This window comes from Biomphalaria glabrata, chromosome 4, assembly GCF_947242115.1.
Source record: "Biomphalaria glabrata chromosome 4, xgBioGlab47.1, whole genome shotgun sequence".
In the NCBI taxonomy this organism is placed as follows: domain Eukaryota; kingdom Metazoa; phylum Mollusca; class Gastropoda; family Planorbidae; genus Biomphalaria; species Biomphalaria glabrata.
Genome location: NC_074714.1, coordinates 11,080,341 through 11,107,132, shown reverse-complemented (window position 1 = coordinate 11,107,132; position 26,792 = coordinate 11,080,341). Strand labels below are relative to the sequence as shown.

Below are 26,792 nucleotides of genomic sequence, written 5' to 3'. Positions count from 1 at the left end.
TGAGGTACACCTGAGTTTACTGTTATCGGTGTTGATTTAGAGCCATCATCTGTTTCTATGGCCTAAGGTTAGCAAGGGTGTCATGTGGCCAGCATAACGACCAACCGCCTTTACTTTGCCCCAATTAATGTCAGGTACCCATTAGAGCTGGGTGGACTCATAGGCGTCAAAAGGTCTCAAAATTAAAAATCCCAGATTTGACCAGCTTTCGAACCCGGAACCCCTAGTTCGAAAGCCAAGCGCTCTACCGCTCAGCTACCGCACCGCCCAAAAATTAAATCTATCGATAATGTACAAGTTATTTCTCTTATTCGAAATCAAACAAAATAATCAATTACCAATAAATAACTGACTAGTTAGGTGTTTGTATAAATTGATTCAGGTTTTGTTAAATACTATAAATAATTGTTTAAAGTATCAACTTGATCGGAGCATGCGTGAGGGAGAAATAGCGTTAACAATTATTTAAGGAGACTAAATCCAACAAATTTAGCCCCACACACACACATATATACATACATATATATATATATATATATATATATATATATATATATATATATATATATATATATATATATATATATATATAATCGATTCATATCTTGCTTATGACAATGAATAATTGTGTTTCAACTAAATCCTAGAATGGGTTTGGGAGAAATAATACGTACACACTTTTTACCAGACAGACAGAGTGAAACTATATAAGCTTTGTAAAAACATACAAACAAGGGACAACATAAAACATAACTTTATAGAAAGTATGATAATAGAGAACATTATAACATATACAATAAAGAACAATAACAGAACATGATAAAATAGAACATGATAAACTGGAACATTATACAAGAAAAACCTGATATACCAGAAAGGTGATGATCTATAAACTCTATTTCACCATGCAACAAAGAACATGACTTAAACATAAAGAGGCCAGACATAAACATATTTGATCTCGGCCTCTGTATAAAGTTGTAGAGCCCATTCATTCTGTACTCAGCAGACGTCTTGAACCCGCCGCCAGGAACCAAGATGAACGCAGGACATCGAATGACGCAGGGGTCAAGGTTATAGCAACTCGGACTTCGTGACTAGGAATTTCAAGAGTATAACTTGTGTCAACATAACAAGACTTGCACAATCTTTATCTGGTCAGTTCAGTGTGGACACACACTCACACAACCTTTTCACACACGCGCAAACGATGACCAATCCGTCAAGGCCGACAGTCTGTAAAGTTTAGCCTTATTCAGAGACAGAATGGTAGAGATCGTTTTAGGTTTCATTTCGTTTCTTTTTTGGTTTATGTTTTTGATTTTGAATCTTTCAACACAATAAATAAAAAACGTAAACTACCTGTTTGCCTAACAAAAAAAAATTTAAAAAAAAAGGGGCGAAGATAGGGTTGGAGAGGGGGGAGAATTTGAAAATCCCTCCGGACCCCCACTTGAAGGTCCCCGAAATGAGTGTTCGAAATTTTAACATTAAATATTAAATTTTACGCAAAATGTAGGGCCCCCAAAGTGGTCTAGCCCTCCGGGACCCCAAATGATGGCCAATTACAAAATACGCCACTGTTTGTACATAATTGATTTTCATAAGTGGGGTATCCGGTGTACAGAATACGGAAGCATTCCTAACCTATATATATATTAAAAAAACATGTAATAATGTTTTTGCACTTTTCTAAATTCCCCGAATAAAAAGTAATTGTTGTTATTTTAGTTGGCAGCAAGTATCTTACAATATAGCTTCCATAACATCCAAAATTAACTCTTTTAATGTTTAGTTTATTTTTTAGGTTCCATTATAATGTCCCAACATTTCTTCATATCACTTTTCTTGTTTTCTACAACTGTATCTTATTGCTTAGAGATTGGATGTAAACAAACAAACAAACATGTATACTGTAGACAGAAAATAGTAAGTCTTTGAGATTCGCGTAAATGCGTAAGAAATAGTGAAATGTGTCTGTCACTACCACTGACTTGAACATAGGCTGACGAAGTCCCTGGAATCAAGCGCAGTAGTGATACTTTACACACATACACATATATACACACCCACACACGCACACTAGTACTTTACACACATACACATGCATCTTTCCCCAACACATACACACGCACTGTACGGCGCAAGGTTAATGAGAATGGCGGGAACAAAAATGGAGGAAGTCGTCCGCCAGACACGTGATTTGTTTACTGGAAGCGATTGGTTGGTAGCCTCCAAGACAGAAGCTTGTATCCCCCCCCCCTTTTTCCCCTGCACACCCCCAGTCTTACTGCAGTCTAATAAGTCACGTGCCCGGGAGACTGGCTTTGTGAAATGTGTGGGAGACCTATTGAAATGGAGACAGTGATTTTCAGAGATTGCACAATTGTCGTCTGCAAGGAAAGGGAGCTTTGTGATTGGTCATCCTTTCATGGACTCGATGTAACCAGTAATGACAATGACTATTAGCTAAAAGACATAGATTGTATAAATACGCCCAAATATACAGTACACCAAGATTCATGACTCAACGCTTTAAGCACTGAGTCATGATAATATAGTTGTAATCAATGACGCCCAAACTACGGCCCGAGGACCATATCCGACCCGTAATGCTATTCTGTTTTTCGAAACTTCTACCCACTATGCACAGTAAAATCGCAGAGGTTCGTTTCCATTGAATTCGAAAAGTTCATTTTCAGTAATACGGCCCGAGATACGCGAGTCAGAAATTTAAATTCCCCCCCCCCTCCCTGGAATAAAATAAGTTGGGCGCCATCAGCTTCTGTAAATGACACACTATATTATAAGAACACTTGATTAGCAATTTGGAGCGAAAAATTATTTGTTTAATCGAAAGGGGTAAAGTTTTGGCTTAGCGACAATGACGTAACTAGTGAAAACAATACCTAGGATAACTTCAATGTTACTTCGGTTATCTATACAAGAGACAGCGAGGAGGCACCTAACAATATAAAGTAAAGTAAAGCTCCCCTTTCAGACCATGCGATATATAGGACAGATAATGTTAAGGTCATCTGTTACTTTGGCCAACGGTTAACGAGCGGGGTGTCATGTGGCCAGCACAACGACCATCCACCTTTACCAACTCAAAGCAGGTACCCATTAGAGTTGGGTGGTCTCAGGGGCGCCCTAAAAATCTCCAAGTTCAAAATCTAAGTCTACAACCGAGATTCAAATCCAGGACCAAAGGTTCGGAAGCCAAGCGCTTAAACACTCAGCCACCGTTCCCCCACGTAGCAATATAATCAAGTAAATTACTTGTTCAAACCTTGTTTATAGTATATAATTCCTTTCCTGGAATAGTTTTTTTGTTATTTTAAAGTTGCTCTCAACCTAATTGGAAGGTGACATTGTGGAGAATGTGGATGGCAACGTAGTGCTAAGACTTGTGTATTGTTTAATGATTACTGCACACAACAGGGACACAACGTGTAGAGCAGCAACCACTGAAGAGTTTGTTGCTTAAGAGTGTAACGAATGTGAAAGTTGTGCTTTTAAAGAAGCGGCGTGCCAACTGACCAGAGGTCAAGAAAGTTGAGAGAATCTCTAGAAGAACGTATGATAATGTTATTAATTGAGAGTCTCACCAAAAGGTTTTCAGTGAATAAGATATTAGTGAATCAAACAGTTTTGTGCCAAGTGTAGAATGAGAATAGATACAAAAGTTCATCACCTGTGGGAATTTTGGTTCCACCAGTGTGTTGCAAGGAGAGAATATTTAAATAAATGAACTGAACATTTCTTTCTTGCTTTCCTCTTCTCTCTATCTCACTCTCTCTCTCTCTCTCTCTCTCTCTCTCTCTCCATCTCTCTCTCTCTCACTCTCTCTCACTTTATCTTTTTATATTTTTCTTTGATATTCTTTTCTCTTTTTTTTTCTCGTTCTCTATGTATTTTACTCTCTTTTTCTCTCTCTCTCTCTTTTTATGTTGTCACCCTCCGTCCTTCTTTCTTTCCCCCTACATATATCTCGTTCTCATTCTGTTTCTCCTCCCTTCTCTCTTTGATGTACCTTAATCTCTGTCATTCTCTTCCATACTGTCTCTATATATGTCAGGTCTACTGTCTACAAGCATTGTTTAATATAAAAACCACCAGAATTCAAAAGAAACAGATACATCACATTCAAGTTGTAAGTATAGACAGATCACGACTAAATATGAAATGTACCAACACTATGAGACAGTGTACCAAGAACCAAGTAGTTGGCCATTCATCATTCCCACACCTTTCTTTTATGTACAACAAGAACCACCTGCACTGTCAATAGAATAATAAAATATTCTATTATTGTTGAATGTGTATTTGTTGAAGGAGATTTCATGCCATGAGCCAAACACTTGAGAAGAGGATCTGTTTTATTACTCTTAAGTTGCTATTTACTCCGCCAGGTACCTAATACCAGGTACATAATACATACACAAGCTGTTGAAGAGAGGGTGAGGAGCTAGGCCCTAATAGAAAACACTTTATCACATTCTACGACTTAACATGCAAAATATAAAAATAATTTAAAAAAAAAAAAGATTATCTAAAGGGGAAGAACTCCGCGTTAAAATTATATCAATAATGTACACGTTACTTCCCTTATTCGATCTCAAACAAAATAATTAATTATCAATAATTAATTGACAAATTGGGTGTTGTTTTTTTTTAATATTTCATGTTTTGTTAGATACAATAAATAATTGTTTAAAGTATCAACTTGATCGGAGTACTAGTGAGGGAGAAATAGTGTTATCAATTATTTAAGGGGACTAAACCCAACAAAGTTATCCATATATGTGAATACTGAACAATTAGTTTCCCTTATTGCTATCAAACAAAACTATTAATTACCAATAATTAATTGAATAATAGGTTACTTCTTTTATTGATTCAAGTCTTTTCTATGCCAATGAATAATTGTGCGAAGTTTCAGCTTGATCCGTGAATGCGTGTGGGAGAAATAACGTTTACACACTTTTTACCAGACAGACAGACTGACAGACAGAGTGAGTTGATATAAGTTTTGTAATAAAGGTACTGTTATTTCGCTGAAGCCCATGATTAGCCCAGTTAAAATTAAATATAAATCTATCTTGACAAAGCATGAGTTGTATAGGTCTCTCCAGGCTGTAATGAGTTAAATCTGTGTGAAAGTTAATACCTGGGCGTTGCTTCTAGCAACACTGAATGCAACGGATTAAAAAGTTTCCCTCTAGGAAAGGAAGACAAAGAAAAGAAACAAATGAAACGGTGTCTGGGATTTCAAGTTTGTATTTTTAAAAATGTTCCTAAAAAACTGAAGATGAGCCTATTCTTCGGTATAATATTTGTGTTATCTAGGCCTTTTCTTTAGTGATGGAATCAAATTGTGCTAATTTTCTGGTGTTGTTTTAATTCCGGACTGTTAATATCAGCCTAGCTAGAGAGGGAAAAAAGATTCTTCAATATTTTTATTTTCAATGTTTTTTTAATATGTGTATGATTTGTTTTTCTTTTTTTTTTAAATATATCTGCGTTATAGAACATAAATGATGTAATGTATTGTTTTTAAATATATTTGTTTTTTAAAGTTGTTGTAGTTTTATTTTATTTTAAATTTTATGTAGATTTTTCTAATGAGTTTCTCTTGTATTTGACAAAAAATTTAATAAAAAAGGATTTTAAGAAATATGAAACAAAAACGACTTTTAAAAGACCGAATGCAACAACAAAGAATGTTACACCACAGTATTTATAGTAACCCCAGTGGTCATGTAGATTGTATACAACGCTACACGCCCTGACCAGTGTCGTCATTGCGGGGTAGGCATGGGCGCCGTCATCCACTTTCCACAAAAAAATAAATGGGGGTTCCGACACACGTGACCTAGAATCGAGCAGCTCAAACTACAGCCTACAGTCACATCAGAAACATGTGGATTCAATACACAGATTTACCTATGGGCAATACAAGCTAAAGATTTGGGCCCCCAAGAAATATTTAGCCCTGACACATAATATCTGTACACATAAAGGGCCATAAAAGGGCCCAACTATCAGAAATAGCTTAGCGACTTTTGGAAGTCTAAAATCAGCGCTTTAAATGCATGTAAAAACCGAGAGACAGCTAGATCTAGATCATCCTTATTAATGAGACAAGGCCCGAACTCGAGGAAATACCAATGCTAGTTTAAAACTACAGCATTTCCAAAAGATTAATAGAAAATGTTAAAAGCCTCATTCAATGTTTCAAAAAGAAAAAAAAAGAAAATGGAAAAAATCAAGAATCTAGGTTTTTGTGTTTCAGTTGTCCAAGCTCTGGGTGGTGTGCTATAGAGAAGTGGTGGTGTTAATACGTCGAACACAATCTTACAAGTTAATGAAGTGAAGATAAGTGTTTTACCTCTTCTGCAATGGCATGCTGACCATAGAAAATGCCTGATGTCCTGTAATCTGTTCATTCTGTGGTCAAGGAGATTTTACAGCTTTTCTTTTTTTCAGTAAGTATTCTCTGACAGATAGGACACTGACAGCTAGGACACTGACAGCTAGGACAAGGTAATCCTTGCCAATTATCAGGAAGTATTCTCTGACAGCTAGGACAAGGTAATCCTTGCAATTATCAGGAAGTATTCTCTGACAGCTAGGACAAGGTAATCCTTGCAATTATCAGTAAGTATTCTCTGACAGCTAGGACAAGGTAATCCTTGCCAATTATCAGTAAGTATTCTCTGACAGCTAGGACAAGGTAATCCTTGCAATTATCAGTAAGTATTCTCTGACAGCTAGGACAAGGTAATCCTTGCCAATTATCAGGAAGTAATCCTCGAGATTTACCACAGATAAGTACTTGACAAGAGTTATGAGTTAATCCTTGACAATAATAGTGAAACAATCTTTCTCATTAATAGTGAAACAATCTTTCTCATTAATAGTGAAATAATCCTTCACGATAATCGGGAATTATGAGTGAGTCTGGTGCGAATGTATATTTTGGTTTTCAGTAGTTCTAATGTTATGTCTGGTGTAATGCACAAGTTGTAAGACAAATTTCCTTATGAATAATAAATATTTTTTTTTATTAATTGTGAAACAATTCTTCACAATATTAGTGAATTGATCCTTCACAATGATAGGGAAATAATCCTTCAATACAATAGCGAAACAATCATTCACAATAATAGTGAAATAATCCTTCACAATAATACTAAGACGATCTTTTACAATAACAGTGGATTAATCCTCCACAATAATAGTAAATTAATCCTCCACAATAATAGTAAATTAATCCTCCACAATAATAGTAAATTAATCCTCCACAATAATAGTAAATTAATCCTCCACAATAATAGTAAATTAATTCTCCACAATAATAGTAAATTAATCCTCCACAATAATAATAAATTAATCCTACACTATAATGACGAAGCAACCTTTCACAGAAATAATTAAATAATTTTTGACATTAATTACGATTTCAACATTGACAGTAATCCTGAATGTGTACTTGACAATAATCATAAAGTAATGCTTGAATATAATCACAAGGGAATCGCGAAAACGCAAACAGTGTTCTAGAATACTAATGTTGTAAATATTGTATAAATACAACTTTGACTATATACTTGAGAATGTTCCCACGGGCTAGCCAGACGGTCAGGAAGTTACATTTTAAGTAACATATCTCTCTATTATCTCATCACCGTTTCATCTTGTCACCAGAGACAAGGCTATCTTCTGTCTGTAACAGGCTATCATGGAGTACGTAGAATGATACTAAGTACATTCTCTTGATACCTTGAAGATATCGTATTGATATCACAAGACATAGCTAATCTCATCTCTTGAGATATTTTCTAGAAAATTATTTTGCGAGATTTTATTTTTGATTAAAAGAAAAAAAAAATCACCTGAATGTGCAGTCTATCATTTCCAAGAAATATAACTATATGATGTCGTGTCAGATCTAAGATTTAAAAAAAAAAAAAAAAAAAAAAAAAAAAAGTATCGGTCAAATCAGTAACTAAAGATTAGGTGAAATCAATAAATAGTTATCTATAGACCTGGAAATCAATATTGATGGTTTTATAGCACAGTGTATATCACTGAATGCACTTATACGATATGCGTATAAAATATAAGAGGCTCAGTTACCAGTAGCTGTGTATGGGATTTTATTTAGCTCCAAAGCCTGACAAACCGCTAGGATCAATCGGTCGATCAATCGGTCAGTCAGTCAGTCATTTGGTGACTTTGCTTTCGAGCTTCTAATACACCCAATGATAATGTAATCTACAAATAATCTGTTCGCCATTTTCTAGTATTGTTTTGTTTCGGTTACACAAATTGTATAACGCGTTTATCAACTCACTCTGTCTGTCTGGTAAAAGTGTTGTTTTTTTTATCTAAAAAACATTAGTCGGTAAGAAAAAATGTTTGCAAAAAATGTTTGACATGTTTCGGATGTTCCTTCAGAGTTGAAGATAAATACTTCCTAGTCCAAACCTGCTGCCGGGACGACGGTGGATGGGAGCAGGCAGGGTTTGAACCCGGGACCATCGATAAATCCAAACGACAGTCCAGCGCGCAAACAGCAAGACCAGGCAGCCATTAGTTCACACCGAAAATATTAAGGGGCGAGCGTCGTGTCATAGTTTCGCTGTATGAAGTCTATGCTGAGGTTGTGGCTGCTCTGAAATCTGGCAATGACGAATACAACATAATTGTTTAGTTTACAAATTATCTGAACCAGTTAGAATAGATTTTGTAAAAAAAATTACGATTACATTAAAACAGCAATTTGATTTAAACATGTAAATTATATTCTATGGTGTGTTTTTTTTTAATTTTTTTTTTTTAATTTTTGTAGTTATTATTGTAACTTGATCGATATAAAACAATAAAAAAGAAGAAAGAATTTGATTACTCTTAACTCAATTTCGAGTGGCGTCCCTTTGGTTAGTCAGCAGTCTCTAAAGTGCTAACTCAACTGAAGTCTTCACAGCAATGCCCCAATCCAAGTGGAACGTCTACCTTGCCCTTCAGAAGAAGGTGGGTTGCTGCTGACTCTTTTTAGGTTTCGAGATCCATTGAATGTATGTATACATGTACTGGATTCACATAAGCTGCCCCCTCAGCGTTATTTACTAGTGTGTATTGAAAAGTAAGTCTTACTATCATATCCTTGTATGATATTCATGTCTTTTACGAATTAAGTGATGCTTATTCTAACCTACATTGTATCGAATCAGAGTGAAATCAGTCCCCGTATTAATTGCTATACTACGCTGACGAGCTCCACTCGCCCACAGCTCCAGCCTGTAAAAGCGTCAGGTGTAAGGCTTTACTTCTTCACCTGTCTGTAAGAACAGTTAATTATCAGAGTATCGAACTCTAATTAATTTGATATCAAACAAATGTTTTTTAGTGTGTAGTGTAAGTTTAGACAAAAGCTTGTTTTCTCTCTCACACACACTCTCTCTCTCTCTATTTCTCTCTCTCTGTGTGTCTCTCTCCTCTCTCTAAAAACTCAACACACATACACTCGCCAAATAACTAATTTTTGAGGAGCTAATTCTGTGAATTTTATCTTACAAAAAGAAAAGAATATATCAGAGGGTTTTCGATTTCTAACGAATGATTACAAAAAACAAAAACACAATTCTTAAAATGTATTCGACATTTTGTTTTGATAGTACGTTCAAACTTCCTAGCTAATAATTCTAGGTTCAAATCTTTTATTTACATTGCATCCGAAAATCAAATTCAAAGAACTTCTTACTACCTGAGGATTCCAGCTACCCGTCGCCTCAGCGTGGCGCCTCCGGTGGAAACGTCTAGTAGTGGAACTAGATAGTCTAAGTACGAGTAGCGAACCAGGCCCTTGCGGGATTCCCTGGGTGAGCTTGTTTTTTTATCTCACTCGGGGTTGGGATGGAACAAGTAGCCCGTACCCCAGTCCAAAAAGTCCGTCACGCCGTTCCACAAAGGGGGCCGTCATCAGTGACCGGATTAGCTGGAGTGGCAGTTCCTGCACGGAGCAGTGGCGGTGACAGTATAGGAATATGAGACAAGCTTCCCGCAGTTAGCGCTGTTCTCTGCCACTTATAGCGAGTGAGGTTCAGTAACGCGGACGCGCGCTGTGTACGTGGTACTGCCCCTCATGTCCAGTCATTATGGCCGTCACTGCTGGGAGTCCTCAGACAGGACAGGGGTGAAGAGCCCCATGTCTAGGCCTGGTTGTTGGATAAAAGCCTTTCTAACAATCAGTGGGATAATGGCGCCCACGTAGGCGCCGATTTCTTACAGGACTTCATCAAAGGTATTTCTTACTGAAGACCAAATGATGCCCTCACATTCTGTTCTGGCAATGGGCTCAGCACTTTATTATTTCACACCACTACGTGACATCACCGTTCAGAAACGAAGTCAAGATTTTTAGTTTTCTGTATATCCAGAGAGCAACATTATGAGCGAGCACAGCGTGTGAAGAACGCTTTCGGATTGTCACGTGATACGTGAAATATTCATGAATGTTGCGATGGCTGAGCGGTAAAGCACTTGGCCCACCCAAAACGGCTTCGAGTCCTGGTAAAGACTGGTAAAGATTTTAAATTTCGGGATCTTTGGACTCCTCTGAGTCCACCCAGCTTTAACGGTCACCGGATATTAGTAAAGTGAGTTGGTTGTTGTGCTGGCTAGATGACACCCTCGTTAACCGTGGGCCACTGAATCAGATGGCCTTTACATCATTGCAAGTGCTTAAAAGAAAAAGAAAAATTACTTTTCGGACTCGAAGAAAGGCCTTATTATTTATTTATAAAGAACAGAGAGTTGGACTTCAAATATAATATCACATTAAAACAGATTGCAACGTACATCTATTATAACCTGCATATAATTAAAATGTTTATATAGTTAAATTAATGCCAACAAACATTTTGTAAACACAATATCCACCAAAGAAACAACTACTATCTATCACAATTCACGCTCCAGCGAGTTTCCTAGAAGAAATAAACAACATGAGTCTACCAACATCTTTACTCAATGAAACAGTTGGTTCGACCTGAGACTTCTACACCAACAGTCAGGCGGAAGTAGATCCCCTGTCTGCTTTGAAAGGACCACATACCTCAAGTACAATGACACTAATTAAAACATGGTTTTGAGATTTCAAAAATCTCTCGCGTGATATCCGGCGCGAGACACAATAAGTGCATGGATAGCCTAGTTTTGTGTTCACTTAGAGAGGAGTTGTCTTTTTTGTTTTGACTCGTTGACAGGTTCCTCCTTTATTCCACTGTTTACCAAGTGTGACATGTTTGTTTAGGTCTAGTTTTCAGTCCTAGAGGTTTGTGAGTTTTACATTGGACAGATGAAAATGTCGGGGAAGAAGCAAAGCTGTACTTTAATGAGTAAATTAAGTAGTCGATTAATGAGTTGATACACGAATAGATCAATAAGTAAACAAATGATTGGTATGACAAGTTAATGAGCCAGTACAGACATGGAAAATGTCTAGAGTTATCTGAAACATTTCCATACAGCGAGGGGTCTCAAGCACGTCTCGGCGGTAGTTTTGAATATTCAAAAATTTGATTTTAATATTTAGAATCTAGACGAATTCTGGAGTGAAGGAAGTTAATTGCGCTCTGAACTCCCGCCAAGAGGAGCCCAAACAGTAAGGGAAAAAATATTTTTATATAATTCCTATATAATTTTACTTAAACGTATATTTATTGCTCTTAAATTCTCTTGTATATTTATCAAAAGAGCTAAATCATAAATTAACCTAAGTCTTATTATTTTAGTATGAAATCTTTTAAAGCAGTGAAACTTAAATTGTCAGTATAGCATTTTATTAACTTCTAACATTTTTAACAATGTATAATAATAATAATAATATGTAAACAATGTGAAAGTACTTTACTAGATAAAATTGTTATTTTAGTTTAATTGTTCTTTCATCTTTAATATTATGATACATATTCACCACTTAAGATACGTAAATTCATGTTAAAAATCTACAATTAATTTAATTCTTTGTTAGTTTTGGATAATTTTATATTCTTATATGCACCTCTATCTTCAAAGATAGAAGCACCAAACGAATATTTTGTTAATTCACTGAATATTCCTACAATTGTTTCTATTGAAAACTGCATAAAGATTCAATGACATCGCTTTAAACCTCCATGGGTTGTTGGACCACTAGCCTACAGCCTGACAACGACATGACAGCCAAAGAAAAATTATAAGGTTCTCGTTTTGAAGTATGGTGCTGGTTAGCTTCATGATAAATGGGCTTACAGACGTGAACATCATCCACTGCAAATTTCGCAGAAGTCTGCAGAAATATCTGAATGTCAATACTGGACATCTTTTCCTAATGACACAGTTCATAAACTGCAACTCGCGATCCCGTGATCTCTATCGTTATTCAAAAACTCTTTGTCTCCTATGAAGTATCTATTTTAAAACATTCACTCCGGAATGACAGGACAGTTTATTAAGTAACATTCACGTGGGACCTCATACAGGGATACATACACTCTTCAAGTTTTTGTGTCTCTTGTGAGGGTTGATATTTTCCAACATTTAACCAGGACAATTTTATGTTGTGTTTGTTAGGAACTTGTAGAAATTGTCCTAACGCAGTGGTACTCAACCTGTGGGTCGCGACCCCCTTGGTGGTCGATTGACCATTTACCAGGGGTCGCCTAAGACCATCGAAAATATGGATTGTTATAATGTACTCTTGCTGTATGTGTGTGGGGGGATTGTAAAAGAGGTCGCCAAACTTAAAAGGTTGAGAGCCGCTGTCCTAACGGAACTTTTGCAATATTGCTATTAGTCAGCTATCGTCTGGCATCATCTCTAAATGTCTTTTGGACTAGAGGAATTTTGGACTAATGTGTTTTGGACTAAGTTTGTAAGACGTGTATTGGACTCATAATTTCTGTATTATTAACTCTTGTTATGTGTTATGTAAAATATAATCAAACTTAATTGGAAATGAAGATGAAAAAAAAACCTTTAAAAAAAAAGCCAATCAAAATTAATGTTTTTATTTAGTATTGTATGACTAGTCTACTTCCTGTGTTAATCACTATGAGCCTAGGCACGATAGATTAATTTAGTATTGTATTGATACATAGAGGGAGATAATAGCGAAGAAAAGGGAGATAATAGTGAAGTAAGGGGAGATAAGAGGTAAAAGGAGATAACTGGGACTGGAAAAGGGGGGGGGGGGGGGAAGAGAACAGGGACAAGGTAATAACGAAAAAGAGTTTCTGGTCCAGCGCCGGAAGTTGACATGTTGCGTTGTTTCCGTTCAATGACGTCACTGAATAAAAAGGAGCGCGCTAAGTTGCCGAGGACATGATAGAGCACAGACAATCAACAGATGATATCAAGGTCGCTTCGTTGCATCACATTGTCCTCCCAGAGAGGCGGGGGGGGGGGGTATTTTTCTCGGCCGTAACTCATTTTGTTCGTGTATTTATTTTCTAATCGCTGGGAGAGAATGTGAGAGAGAGAGAGAGAGATAAACAAAAAGACAGGAAGAGAGAGACACTGATAGAGAGACAGAGAGAGAGAGAAACAGAGTGAGAGAGAGAAACAGAGTGAGAGAGATAAACAGACAGAGAGTGTGTGTGTGGGTGTGAGAGACAGAGACTAATAGAGAGACAAGACAGAGAGAGAGAGAGCATGTTGAAAAACACTTGGACACACTACTCACCTTTAAGTATTGATTCCCCCATCCCCCATTAGCCTGAGTACATCTGTTGGACTTCACGAAGATTTACTACGAATGAAATGATTATCTGTTTCATATAGTTAGGGTCAAAGTTCATTGGCTTTATCTAGTAGGCCTATGTTTATTTGGTCAGTGAATTACTTAATGTAGCAGGCCTATGTTTATTTGGTCAGTAAATTACTTAATGTAGCAGGCCTATGTTTATTTGGTCAGTGAATTACTTAATGTAGCAGGCCTATGTTTATTTGGTCAGTGAATTACTTAATGTAGCAGGCCTATGTTTATTTGGTCAGTGAATTACTTAATGTAGCAGGCCTATGTTTATTTGGTCAGTGAATTATTTAATGTAGCACGCCTATGTTTATTTGGTCAGTGAATTACTTAATGTAGCAGGCCTATGTTTATTTGGTCAGTGAATTACTTAATGTAGCAGGCCTATGTTTATTTGGTCAGTGAATTACTTAATGTAGCAGGCCTATGTTTATTTGGTCAGTGAATTACTTAATGTAGCAGGCCTATGTTTATTTGGTCAGTGAATTACTTAATGTAGCAGTACTATGTTTATTTGGTCAGTGAATTACTTAATGTAGCAAGCCTATGTTTATTTGGTCAGTGAATTACTTAATGTAGCAGTCCTATGTTTATTTGGTCAGTGAATTACTTAATGTAGCAGGCCTATGTTTATTTGGTCAGTGAATTACTTAATGTAGCAGGCCTATGCTCCTCTACTTGAAGATCTGCTGCTCATGGATAGTAATATTTAAATTTAACTTTTGACCTGTTTGTTTAGGAACGTAACAACTCCTACTAGTTTTGTGGTTTACTAGAGTTTTATAGACTCGTGTTCAAAGTTACTGTAGAACTATGGCTAATATTTACAGGATGGGATATCGTGGATAAAATTTAAAAAAAAAAGAGCATTAGGGTTTATTTTTGTATGTACAAATAAAAAAAAAGAACATAGAACTAAAATACTTTCTAGTTTGGTTAGATCAATATTAGAATAGGCGCTCTCTGTTTGAGACTTTTCAATTCAAGAAAATATAAAGAAACTGGAAGACACAAACTAGAGTGAAATTTGAAATTAACAAATATTCAAATTTGGCACACTTTTATGATTTGTGTCATCACTTAATGTTTAGAGACCCTTCAGAACAGAAACAAACTAGCCATAGCTTTCAAATGCAGTAACAAAACAAATATAAAGGCACACTTCATATAATGTGTCCTCAAGGGCCTCAGGCAATACAGGCAGAGTAATGTACACAGAAATGACCAAGCCACACAAACTGGATAGTATTAATTTCCACCCCCGCAAAGAGCAATCTACAATCTTCCAAATAACAACAGGACACACAACTTTAAATTATCAACTTAGCAGAAAAAATCACACTCACCCACACTCACCCACCCATCCTAAAACACTGCGCCCACCGTTTTGAAACTATGAATCATATCCTATTTAAATACCTATTTTAATCCACCTTAAGCAAAACCTACCACCACTATGAAGTCCAACATAACTAACACTCTGTATGGCAGTGCTGAACTACTGATAAAAGCAGCACACTATTTTTCTTTGGCACAGTCTTCAAAAGAACTTGCAGCTCAGCAGCAAAAAACTGGCTAGAAGATGAATTGCAAATGTTAGGACTAATTCGTTCAAGTGCACTTCCTCTATAGTGCCATACTGCATGGAAAGGGGAACCTGAATCAGCCATGAAAACCAATGAATTAGCAGAGTGTAGTCTCTTATTCAAATGCACTACTAGATTAACTCATGGATTCGCATAGCTTGTCATTATCTTATCTTTTAAAGAAACGTCTGAAATGTATAAGATAAAAGTATTGATTTGCTGGAGACGGTGTGGTCATGCTTATAATGTACCATGTTATCAGCTACAAGAGGAAGTATATTTAGACAATGTATTTCAAATACTTCAACAAGCATAGGTATATTCTATTGGCATTACTCGGCCACCCGTGTGGCTACTGCAATGGCCATCTTGGATTAAGCGTTTTGAAATTCGGACATAAACATCAAAGAATCTGAAATGTTTGAAGGACCCATCGCGTAGTCAATGGAAAATAATATAAAAATCTGAAGCATCAATGACTCACTGTGCCCCCACAGAGGGGAAGAAGAGGAAACCGTGCCTCATATTCTTTTTGAATGCCCCAGACTTGCTGATCTTCGTCTCGACACAGAGGCGTAGCGAGAGGAGGGAGGGCAAAAGGGGGGTACAATGCCCGGGGCATAAAGGGGTGCATTAATATATTAAAAAAACAATTATGATTTTCTGAAATTTTTCCATTTTTAACAAAATTATTTATAACTAACAAACATTTTCATTTAGAACTAATTACTTATTACATGACTTGATTTGTCTTATATATTGTCGTTACGTTATGCATATTTTTAATTCGACAAGCGGTCCCAACTCACGTCAAACCTTAGGTATTCACCGTGTTGGATACACTGCGCTGTGTTTATGACGATATTCAATAGGCATCTACAAGAAGAATCGCGTTTTCAATAAAAAAAAACTTTTACTCATAACAAATATCATTATAGATGAACAATGAACAGCACATGAGTAAAACAGTTATAAAGTATTTAGATATACAATTAAAAAAACAATCCTTTTGCTGAATCTAGATCAACAACAAATTTTGTTTTCAGTTTAGAATCAGATTAGAAGAATGTAAGTTCTCCCTTTTTGTGAGTTTGTGAACTTCTGAGACCAGCGTTTCTCATACTATGCCCCCCCCCCCCCCTATTTCTTTGGGTGCTGACAGTAGAGACGCGAAGCTGGGTTTATTTATTTGTTTAGAAGAAACAATATTATAGTTTAAAACCAGATTTGAGAATTATTTCAAGTCAAAATGATTTTATCAATGCTTAAAAAGAAATGATTACATTCACATAAGTCATTACATCTACTAATTAAGATCATTCCGACTGTTTTTGTGAGAACCGTCTGCAATAAGATCAAGTCATAAAGTTCTTTGAAAGATGAGATTCTAGCCAGTACTTTCTGACGTGACACGTCAGAAGGGTTACATTTCTTACGAGTGATGTACCATGGTTCAGTTGACACTTTTTTTTTTACATAACATCTTTCTGAACACCAGTCTGATCTTTGGATCTATCCCATTACGTACGTACGTGCTCAGATGTCTCGAATATATCCTCACACTTCAGTCTCAACCTGTTCCAAGTTTCACTTTGACTTAGACGCTCTTTTCTTTCCAAGAGTAAAATGTGGTAAAGATCAAAACATTATGAATTTCGGAAGCGTACAATGCAGGAATAAGCTTGGCCCCGATGCTTACAGACCTATTAGCAGGATAAGGGGGGGGGGGATGCGCAAACGAATCTTTTTGTTTTTGGGTTGGGGAAGTTGGGGGGGGGGGGTGAGTCACTGTTAAAAGTATGAGAAACGTTGTTTTACATCTGCGCTCTTCTTAAACTTATTCTTCTTTATTGTACACCAATTACAAACAATGTTTTTTGTGTTTTTTTTTGGAACACAGGTACGTACTCTGACCTCAGGACATGATCATCATACTTGTATGATCTACAGTTAACTAATGAACTATGCTAGGAAACGACGTAGGTTTTGTAAATCACTGTTAGACATCTAGTCTGAGCTAGGTATTTATATAATGGAATGTGGTTTGTGCAGACCAAAAAGCACTCTTTAAGCGTAACAGAGACACCCCCTGTAAGCGCTATTAAAGATTAACTCAGGCACCATTTTGCCCTCACTGGCATAGACTAGCTGATAGCATGTCTCTGAAACTAAAATTATTATTTTGAAACGAAGACATTGTCATTATGACCGGAAATTATTTTTCTTTAAAATTGAGGATACATCTTTAGCGTGTATTTCTATGCTACCCAAATCGATTCCTTGATTAAAAAGCAATGTCTACATAGCTACAAACTTACAACATTGGCTAACGTTGAGAGATAACATAGGTCTCTCCTCAACTGGTCCGGCAAGTGAAACCATAGGGCATTGAAAAAGCTAAAATAATGAAATTGTGGTAAACATAAACGATTTTGTAAAATATTTCAGAGATTCATTATTTTCAGTCTAGATCTATTACAAATTTAATTACTTGTCTGATTAAAACTAAATGATACAAATACACTTAATATAAGGTTTGTTTTTCAGAAGTTTTTTGTTTTTTTTCAATTATTGTCTTAATTGTTTCGCTGCTATGCCCTAACCACGTGCTTAGCGTGCCTACAGTTCCAGCCAGCGTTGGTTGTGCGAGAAGAAAGATAAAATGTGGGCTGGGGGGGGGGGTGTCCGGAGAAATATGGCGCGGCGTGCCTTAGTGAGTTTCAATAACTTTGAATAAAGAATCCGACCGTCTGCTTCCTGTCTGTGATCTAGGACAGGGGTAGGCAACCTGCGGTTCACGAGCCACATGCGGCTCTTTGGATGTTAAGCTGCGGCTCTTTAGTCCCTTACGCAAATATTATTCATTTTATCGAAAAAAAACATTTGAAAATCTTTCTGATTCGATTAACGAGGATTAGGCACCGATTCTATTTCTCAGCCACTTGTATTTCAGCGCACCCCTCCCTCATGTCTTGAAATGTAACATATTTGCAGGTGGAAGATATTCAACTTTCTTCTGCCTTATCACTTGATTTTACGCGTCTTGCGACAAAAAAGACTCGGTATTAGTTGGCCTTTTTGTCAGATATATGTCTTCCCAAGATCCAAAAGAAGAACTTCTTGGATTGCTACCGCTCTCGTGACAAACTAGAGGAGAAGATACAGCTAATGTCGTGCAAAAATCTAATTTGTTGTGAAAAATACTATAGATAATAAAATAAAAAGATATTTTCGCTTACTTCTTATTTCTTTCTCTTTCTTTTTATAAAAAGATATTTATACGAGCACTATTTATTGTTGGGAAGAAAAAATTTTGTGGCTCTTTAAAAACGTTGAAATTTAGTAAATTTTAATTTTTGGCTCTTCCGACTCAAAAGGTTGCCGGCCCCTGTTTAGGACAACAAGAAGCTTGTGGAGATATGAGCGCTGTCGTTTAGTATTTGGGACATTCCTGTCACAGGTCTCTTCTTTGGCTCGTGCTCCAAACTCTGTTCCAAGAGTTTTATAGTTGAAATAATTTCAGTGTGTTTACTTTTCAAATATGACTCGGTTGACTTCAGAACTAATAACGACTTAGGCCTGACTTAGGCAAGTATCGTTATGAAACTGAAAAGTTTGTATATCTAAATATTTATACTCTTTATTTATTGTCTGATTGTTGAGAGAATCGATATAGATTTAAAAAAGATAAGAGATATCGATACAGGTATCGATACAGGTATCGATACAGACAGAGCTTTTTTTGTTGTTGTAAATTCCGATGTCCAGGGAGACCACCGTGACGTAACTGACGGAAAACAAAACGGGGTTGGACAATTTAAATTGCCTTGTTACAGATTCTTTTTTATGACTCTGTGCACTTTTAAGATGTGGCATTCATGGAATTCTGTGTTCAAAGGCGTGTGTGTGTGTGTGACAGAGGGAGGGAGAATACAATAAAAACACTACAGATATGTGGCATTGAGGTCCTTCACGTGTTGAGCCTCCGGTAATGTTTGGAAAATATGTAGCACAAATTGGGTCGACGCAGATTTGCATAGAACAAGATTAGAGAGTACTGAGATTCTCCACACAAATATTGACATGACATTTAACGATGAACGTTGACGTATGGACATACACATTTTTCAAAACATGGAATTGAGACCGAAAGAAAAGTTATCTTAAAAATTGACTTGGCATACTTGGGATTAAGAAAGTGTGTCACTGGGTGGGTCTCTGTAAGATTCTAACGCCTCACGCATTCTCTGATCATGTTGATACATTAAGCAATTATTTATTGTATTTATTTACGATTGCATCAAGATTTGTTACTATATTTTGCTTTTTACTTTGTGAATTTGTTACTTATATGAAGTTTATCTATGTACATAGTTTTAGTTTAATTTTTTCATGAATTTGCATGAGGCAGTAAATACTTTTATTTCATTATGAGAAACTATGGTATTTATTCTACAAAACTTGAGTCTACTTTTAGAATTTGGATCATATTTGGATTATAGGACACAGCTATACAAAATACAGAGCCCCACTGAATTGTTCTAACTTCACTCAACATCATGTACATCTAGATGTATTGTTCTAGCAGTGCTCATCTTTTCATTTCTTTAAGTCGCAGACATTCTTTACCAACGGTGATTTACTTTCTAGCCCAAACATCCTGCTCGATGTCAGAGGATAGTGAGTTCGAAACTTGAAATGTCAAGACATCTGTCAGCAGCACATGCCACCGACTAAGCAGTTATTTAATATACGTTCTTATCACATGTTTTTATACAACAAGACATGGAATTAATTTAGAATATTAAGTGAAATTGGTTTTAGTTCATATTTGCAATTTGATATTATCCGTGGTTAGACATAAACGAGTTTGACAATACGTGATTCTATTGGTTCCTTGTTAAGATTATTGCATTTGGAAGCCGCTTGACCTTGTTGTCAGTGAGGTCATTAAACTCACTGCCATATGTCTCTCACTCAGGTGTCAGTGCAAGTGGGACTAGAGTTAGGATCGAAACATTGCCAGCAGCCGACAGAACATCCGACCATCATGAGCAGCCTTGTTGACTGGCTGTCGTGTCAAATCATACCAAGAATTTACTACCTGGCAAACATTCCACTTTTCTGCCTGATAGGACGCTGGCTATCGATTAACTCCCTCTGCCATGACATACAGACTGCACCACATGGCCTTGGGCGGTAGGACAATGCGACCTACCTTGAACCTTAGGTCATTCAATAGTGTTTATCCTGTGTTGATATGACGTGCACTCTAAAAGTCGTGGTCACCTTAAGGCGGCTTATATTAATTAGTGGGGTCTCCATAAAACAGTGTAAGAAAAAAGTAGAAATACTTACATTCGCTTAAACGATTTCAAATAGCGGCACGGGTGTTTGTTTTGTATTTTTACTATTTTTGACGTCATGGTTTGCAGTAACAAATGTTTCATGTGCATTTACTCCTTTCTGAGACGTCCTATCAACAGTGTTCCTCGTGAAGGTAGCCCATTTGAAGGTAGCCCATTTGAAGGTAGCCCATTAGTTGTGTGTTTTATTTTTGACGTTACAATAATACTTGATAGAGAAACAACTCTAAACTGAAAATCTTTTTTTTAATGTAACATTCATTGGTTATTACAAAACTCTTTGTCTGTCTGTCTGTCTGTCTGGTAAAAAGTTTGTAAACGTTATTTCTCCCAATATATGCCTCCTCTGTTTGGGATCACTCAACACAAGAAAACATAAAGAAACTAGAACATAAATAGAGCAGTGAGATTTATAACAAACGAATATTCAAATTTGATTTGAGTAACACCATTAGTAAAATCACTAAACTTAGAGACACTTTAGGACAGACGACTATAAAGTAAAGTAGCTATAATACATAAAACACCAAACAATAACTTACAAATAGAAAAACAAAACCTAATGAAATACTCAGAAAGACACAAAGATGGAGGCTTTTTTCGTTAGAACAATTCGTACAAGTGCTCCTTCTTTCCTAGTGCCATTAAAGAATGGAATGGGTTGCCTGAATCAGCCAGGAAAACTAAAGACGTAACAGAGTTTAAATCCCTGATTAACATACACGACTAGATTGACACATGAAATGCTTAGGACGTAATTATCTTCTTTTTTTTTAAATAACGTCTGTAATGTACAAGATACATTTCTAAATGAGATCTATTTCTATATGTCTATATAATGAAAGTCTCAATAAATAATAATTATAAATATAGATTGCCGTTGGACTACTGGGTAGCATCGTTCCTACATGGAGGTGAGGGTGTCAAAATCAAGAATTCGATACACGGTTTAAGCTTTAAAAGTTTATTACATTTTTGTTTAAATATTTTTTTCTCTTTAAGCTATATATAGGAGATATGTTTTAATGTTTTTCTGTTGTTTAGGAATTTTAAGAAAACGAATGTTGTAGAATTGCAACTTCCACACCATCAACTAACCCCAGCGGCTCTACATCCCTTTGAGGTAGTTCACCTCCTCTTTACCAATCAACAGGCTTTTTTTCCCTCAAGGTGACCCACCATTCAATTCTCCCCTTCCTCCCCCTCCAACCCGTAAGCCTACCCAAGGTCCAGTCCAAAACAATGACTTTTAAAAAAGAAACTGGTAAAACCCTATTTCTAATTGAACTGGCGCCATTTTTCTTTTCAAGAGATAAATGTTAGACTTCCTTTACTTTTTAACTGCTGGGGTGAATGAATCATTTCTATTTGAATACAAGAAATGAGAGGGAGAGAGAGAGAGAGAGAGAGAGAGAGAGAGAGAGAGAGACTATACACTTACAAACTCACAAACACACACACAAGTAACCGAAAAGGAAGTTTTAAAAAAAGTAAGAAAATTGACTTTGGCATTTCAGGTCTTAACCTTAAGAGCATAAATCGATAATTAATAAAAGCCATCTGAGAAAGGGAGAGAATTCAAAAAAACGTCTCAGACTAACTCTGTGGGATGGTCTCCCTTGGTGCACTCATGACTGGAATATTTATGATGGTACTTAAGCACGCAGTGGCGGCACCTCATAGGCGACACGGTGGAGGTGAACTTTCCTTTACTTGTTTTAAATTATTTACGTTTAATAATAATTTAGATAGTTATTGCTAAGTTTTAAAATTAGTGCTCTTCCTAAATATACGCCCATGTTCTCTGGTTCTCCCCACGCAACACAAAACTGTACCCTTCGTAATGTTCTATTTCTACGCCTCTGTAATGGGGCGTGGACGTCTACTATACTTCATCAGCTTATGCTGTTAGTATGAAGACTATTAGTGTCAGGATTACAATAGTGACTGAATCCAAAGCTTAATCTATGTGACTGTATACTGGTCTAAACACTGACAGACATTAACGCCATCTTGTCTGTGTATCAGTGGATCTAAAATTCTTTCGGTTTCAGGGGCACCACAACGACAATCTCTTGCCTACTTGCGTACCATTCCATAAAAATGAACACCTTGGTACCGAATGTCCCAAATAAGAAAGTAATGATCTTTAGTACACATGAGACTTGCTATGGTCAAAAGTTGTAGCTTACTCTTATAGGTTTGTTTTTATAATTCTAAAGACTGTTAATGAGGATAAGCTCCTTTCTATAATATAAAGCATAAAGTAGAAAGTAAGGCGTATGTATGTATGTTACGAATAGAAATCAAAGCCGTTTGACCAATCTTGATAAAACTTGACAGAAATGTTTCTTGGGTACTAACTTAGACCGTAGTGTATGTATTGTAGCCCTAAAACAAAAAGTTGACCATCTCTATGAAAGCATTATAACTTCATCAATCTAGGCCATATTTACATGAGAAAAGATCGAAAGGGTCTAGATCTAGATCTAATTTTAAGAACTACACTTTGAATGTATCGGCTTAACGGGTAAACCCATTTTCGCAAAACTACTTTTATTTTCGTAGCGAAAGTGAAAAACTTGAAAGGATCATTAGCTAAGTTTAACATACATCTAAATCCAATCCACTAGATTAGTAAACACAAACTAAGGCCCGCAGGCCGCGGGTAATGTCAAGCTTGTATAAAGCATAAAGTAAGGCATATGTATGTATGAATATATGTATGTATGTATGTTTCGTATAAAAATAAAAAAATTTTTGAACAATCTTGAAAAAACTTGGCATAAATGTTCCTAATATCATGGCGGAGACCGTAGCGTATGATGTCCCTCCCACAACCGGAGTGCTCTAAAAATAAACAAAAGGTGCCTAATTGTATTTCCGTTAAATAACGAAACTGTTAACAAACGGGTAAACCCGTTTTCACAGTATATTATATTTGATATGAATTTGTCGGCAGAATTTTCACACTCTACTTTAATTTTCCTGGCCAAATAAAAAATGTAAAGTGAACATTCTCCATGTTTTACATAGACCTACATCTAATCCAGTTGATCAGTAATACCCAAAACTAAGGCCGGCAGTCTGCGGGTAAAATCCGGCTAATTGTCTATAAAAAGATATTCTGAAGGGAAATGCGTCTGTAATAGTCTCTGACAAATCAGGCATCGTTTATTCTGACAGGTGAAGGGGGAAACTTGGCGCCCCTAAAAAAAAAGGGGGAGCTTCGTACAATTGAGTTCTGTCATCAAAGAGAATTCATCTTGAATTGCCGTTGCCTCAAGCATCAAATTAAAACAAAAATGGAAGTGGACCTCCCAAGGCGTTGGGACTATCGCAGCTCCTGCAACTATGTTGGTGCTAAACGCATTAAGTATTCTGTTTGAACACACCCCAAGGCTCTACGGGAGGACTAGTCCTTTCAGCCTTGCTTCCAATTAGAGTTCATCTCAGGTTGGAACACACCAGCAAGGTTGAGAGAGGAACGCAAAAGGAACCCTCGATGTTTATTCTTAGGACTCAGGAATGTGAACGCTCTGGAGACATCCATTGTTTCTCCAGACAGAAAATGTGATATACTTGTGACATGACCCCCGATCATCCTAGATTGAAAGGCTTAATACTGAATATAAGTGACGTAAATTACTGTTATTGAGTGTGCGTGTGTGTTTCCAAGGTGATGATATAGAAGGGGAGTGTTTATTATTACCTATAGAGAAGGAGCATTAATTTAATGTTAGTCTTGTGGAATGATGCAATTCTCTGGATATCAGTTTATTTCATCTCAAGTTGAATTAGTGTACATTGTAATAAAGGTTCTATTTAGTTTTGTTTACAAGGAAGGTATTCAAGCTATTTCAAGCTTTATATATCAAACGATAATACGGTTTTGTTGTCTACCAGCAGTTGGTGGTTAGGGTTAGGGTTAAGGTTTTTGGTGGGAAGCGTGGTCGAGAGGCTTAGTGCGCTTGAACTTGGCTTGTCTTGGCTACCTAGAAGGGGGCTCGAGGTTCGACACCTGACTCGGACAGAGTTGCGTTTAATGAGCGCCTAAAGGCAGCACGGAAAGGATCCCCCCCCCCCCACTGGTCCACAAATGGGATTGGATCAAAGCGCTCTGAGCATGCTATAAGCATGAAAGTAGCGCTATATATAAAAGCTATAATAATAAATGCAAACACCTGTTTACGAATGATATCTATAGTGCGGTAAATAATGACAAATACGGCTTTTATTGCTAGATATATGATCAATGGTTAAGGTTTGCAGACCACAGGAAAAATGGTCCCATATCTTCAAGAGACCTGGCAGGCAAAGTACTAGAACTAAGTAAGGTAGGGTACTAACAGAAATTTGCTCGACTGCTAGAACTGGAACGATTGATTGAAAGGGTCTTCCAGAAATATGGCCTTGAACAATGTCGGTTGAGAAAAGCTGCTATAATTAGGCTTACTTTTAGCAGTGTGCTGTTATCAAGCTGTTATCAAGGGACTAATACTATTAATAATAGCTGGAAGCTTAGACTTACTTCCCATGGCATGATATATGGAGGTAAATAAATACTTAGTTAAAATAAATACAATAATATAAAAGCAGAAGATCGATGCGAATACCAGAAAAACAAGTAGCATGATATGTTTTTAGCAGTTCTCAACTATTTGTTTAGCATTTTTCTATTAGGTTTTGATTCCTTCTAGATTAAGAAACGACCATGTTCGCGTGTCTCAGCCAGAATAGTATCGAACGGTGTTCGGTTTAGAGTTCACAACGAGGGCTGTCATAGTACGAGACTGAAGTCACTAAGTACTCTATGAAAACAACATTTCTAAAGGACGTGGTTCTCAAACTTTAGGGCTGGAAAGGCGTTGTTTATACACAATCTCGGATCAAGCTAAAATTTGCGCAATTTTTGGTGGTATAAGCAGAATTAGTCTTCTTTATAGCTCGTCGCTTGAAACTAAGTTTAAAATAAACAACACATAACATAATCTTCTATAATCATAAGCTTTCACTGGCAGAATGGTTATTGTGTCGGCTTGAGGAGGCGTGAGTCATGAGATCGAATTCAGGCCGTTCCCCCCTTTTTAAAAACAGATTACATTAAAATTCCCTCATATTTCCCCTTCTTTCTCCGCCCCCCCCCCCTTTCCCCTACTGGTCCAGATAAGCGATAGGATCACAGCATATTGAGAAAGCTAAAGGCATGAAATAGCTCTAAACAAAAACAATTGGTAAAAATATTTGTAATCGCACATATTTATTGTTGCTAGTTTAGATCTATTACAAATTTAATTGCATGACTGATCCAAACTAATTGATAAAAATAAATCTTTCTTTAAAAAAAAAGTATTTTTATGTTTTTCTTGTTGTTGTTTTTTTTTTTTTTTTTAAGAACGGACTAACAACATAGAAACCAAACGACGAGGTTACTGTTTGATATTGTTTGTGGTTACATTTTAGACAATTCACAGAACATAAGAAAATAATGAAAATATTTATTTAAAAAATGTATTACTTTTCTTGTTTTTAAGACATTTAAGTATCTATACTTTTTTTCTTATCCATGTAGGATTCTATTGCAGACATAAAAAGGGAAATAAATAAAAGATTTAAACATAAACATACAAATGTTTAGGTAAAGAGAACTTTTGTCAAGAGTATCCGTTACATTATTCCCCGTGTTTTTCTGGAAGTCTTGGACGATTTAGTTTGCTATCCAGAACTAAACGAATAACTCTTCGCATATCTTTCAAATTAAATTAAAATACACAGTTTCTATTCCAATGAAGCTCTTTCAAATCTGGACACAGTTAGAATTTTTGAAGAAACTAAATAATTCTAATTATGACATCGAGAGCTAGTATTGTACATCCATTCCACAAGAAGAACTCGTTTTCTACAACAAAGGAAGCTTATAACACAGGAAAACTCTCCAGAATTCTTTTTTAGAAATACACACTATTATCAAACAGGATGCTGATGACCCCGTAATCAATTCAATTCGCTCTTTAAATTAGAAGCTAATAAAATTCA

The 26,792-nt window shown here is 36.4% G+C and overlaps 1 protein-coding gene across 2 annotated transcripts in view; it reads right to left on the bottom strand.

The window, feature by feature from the left end:
- Positions 1-26,792, bottom strand: part of LOC106054127 (uncharacterized) — a 426,772-nt gene that overhangs the window by 262,903 nt on the left and 137,077 nt on the right. Inside the window, exon 1 of one of the 2 annotated variants that reach the window (XM_056025642.1) lies at positions 6,395-6,548. The exons of the other annotated variant lie outside the window; for it this stretch is intronic. Coding sequence (XP_055881617.1) covers positions 6,395-6,452 — 58 coding nt within the window. The 5' untranslated portion in view covers positions 6,453-6,548. Of the gene's footprint in view, positions 1-6,394; positions 6,549-26,792 lie in introns of those variants that run through there. 2 annotated transcript variants of the gene reach the window in all.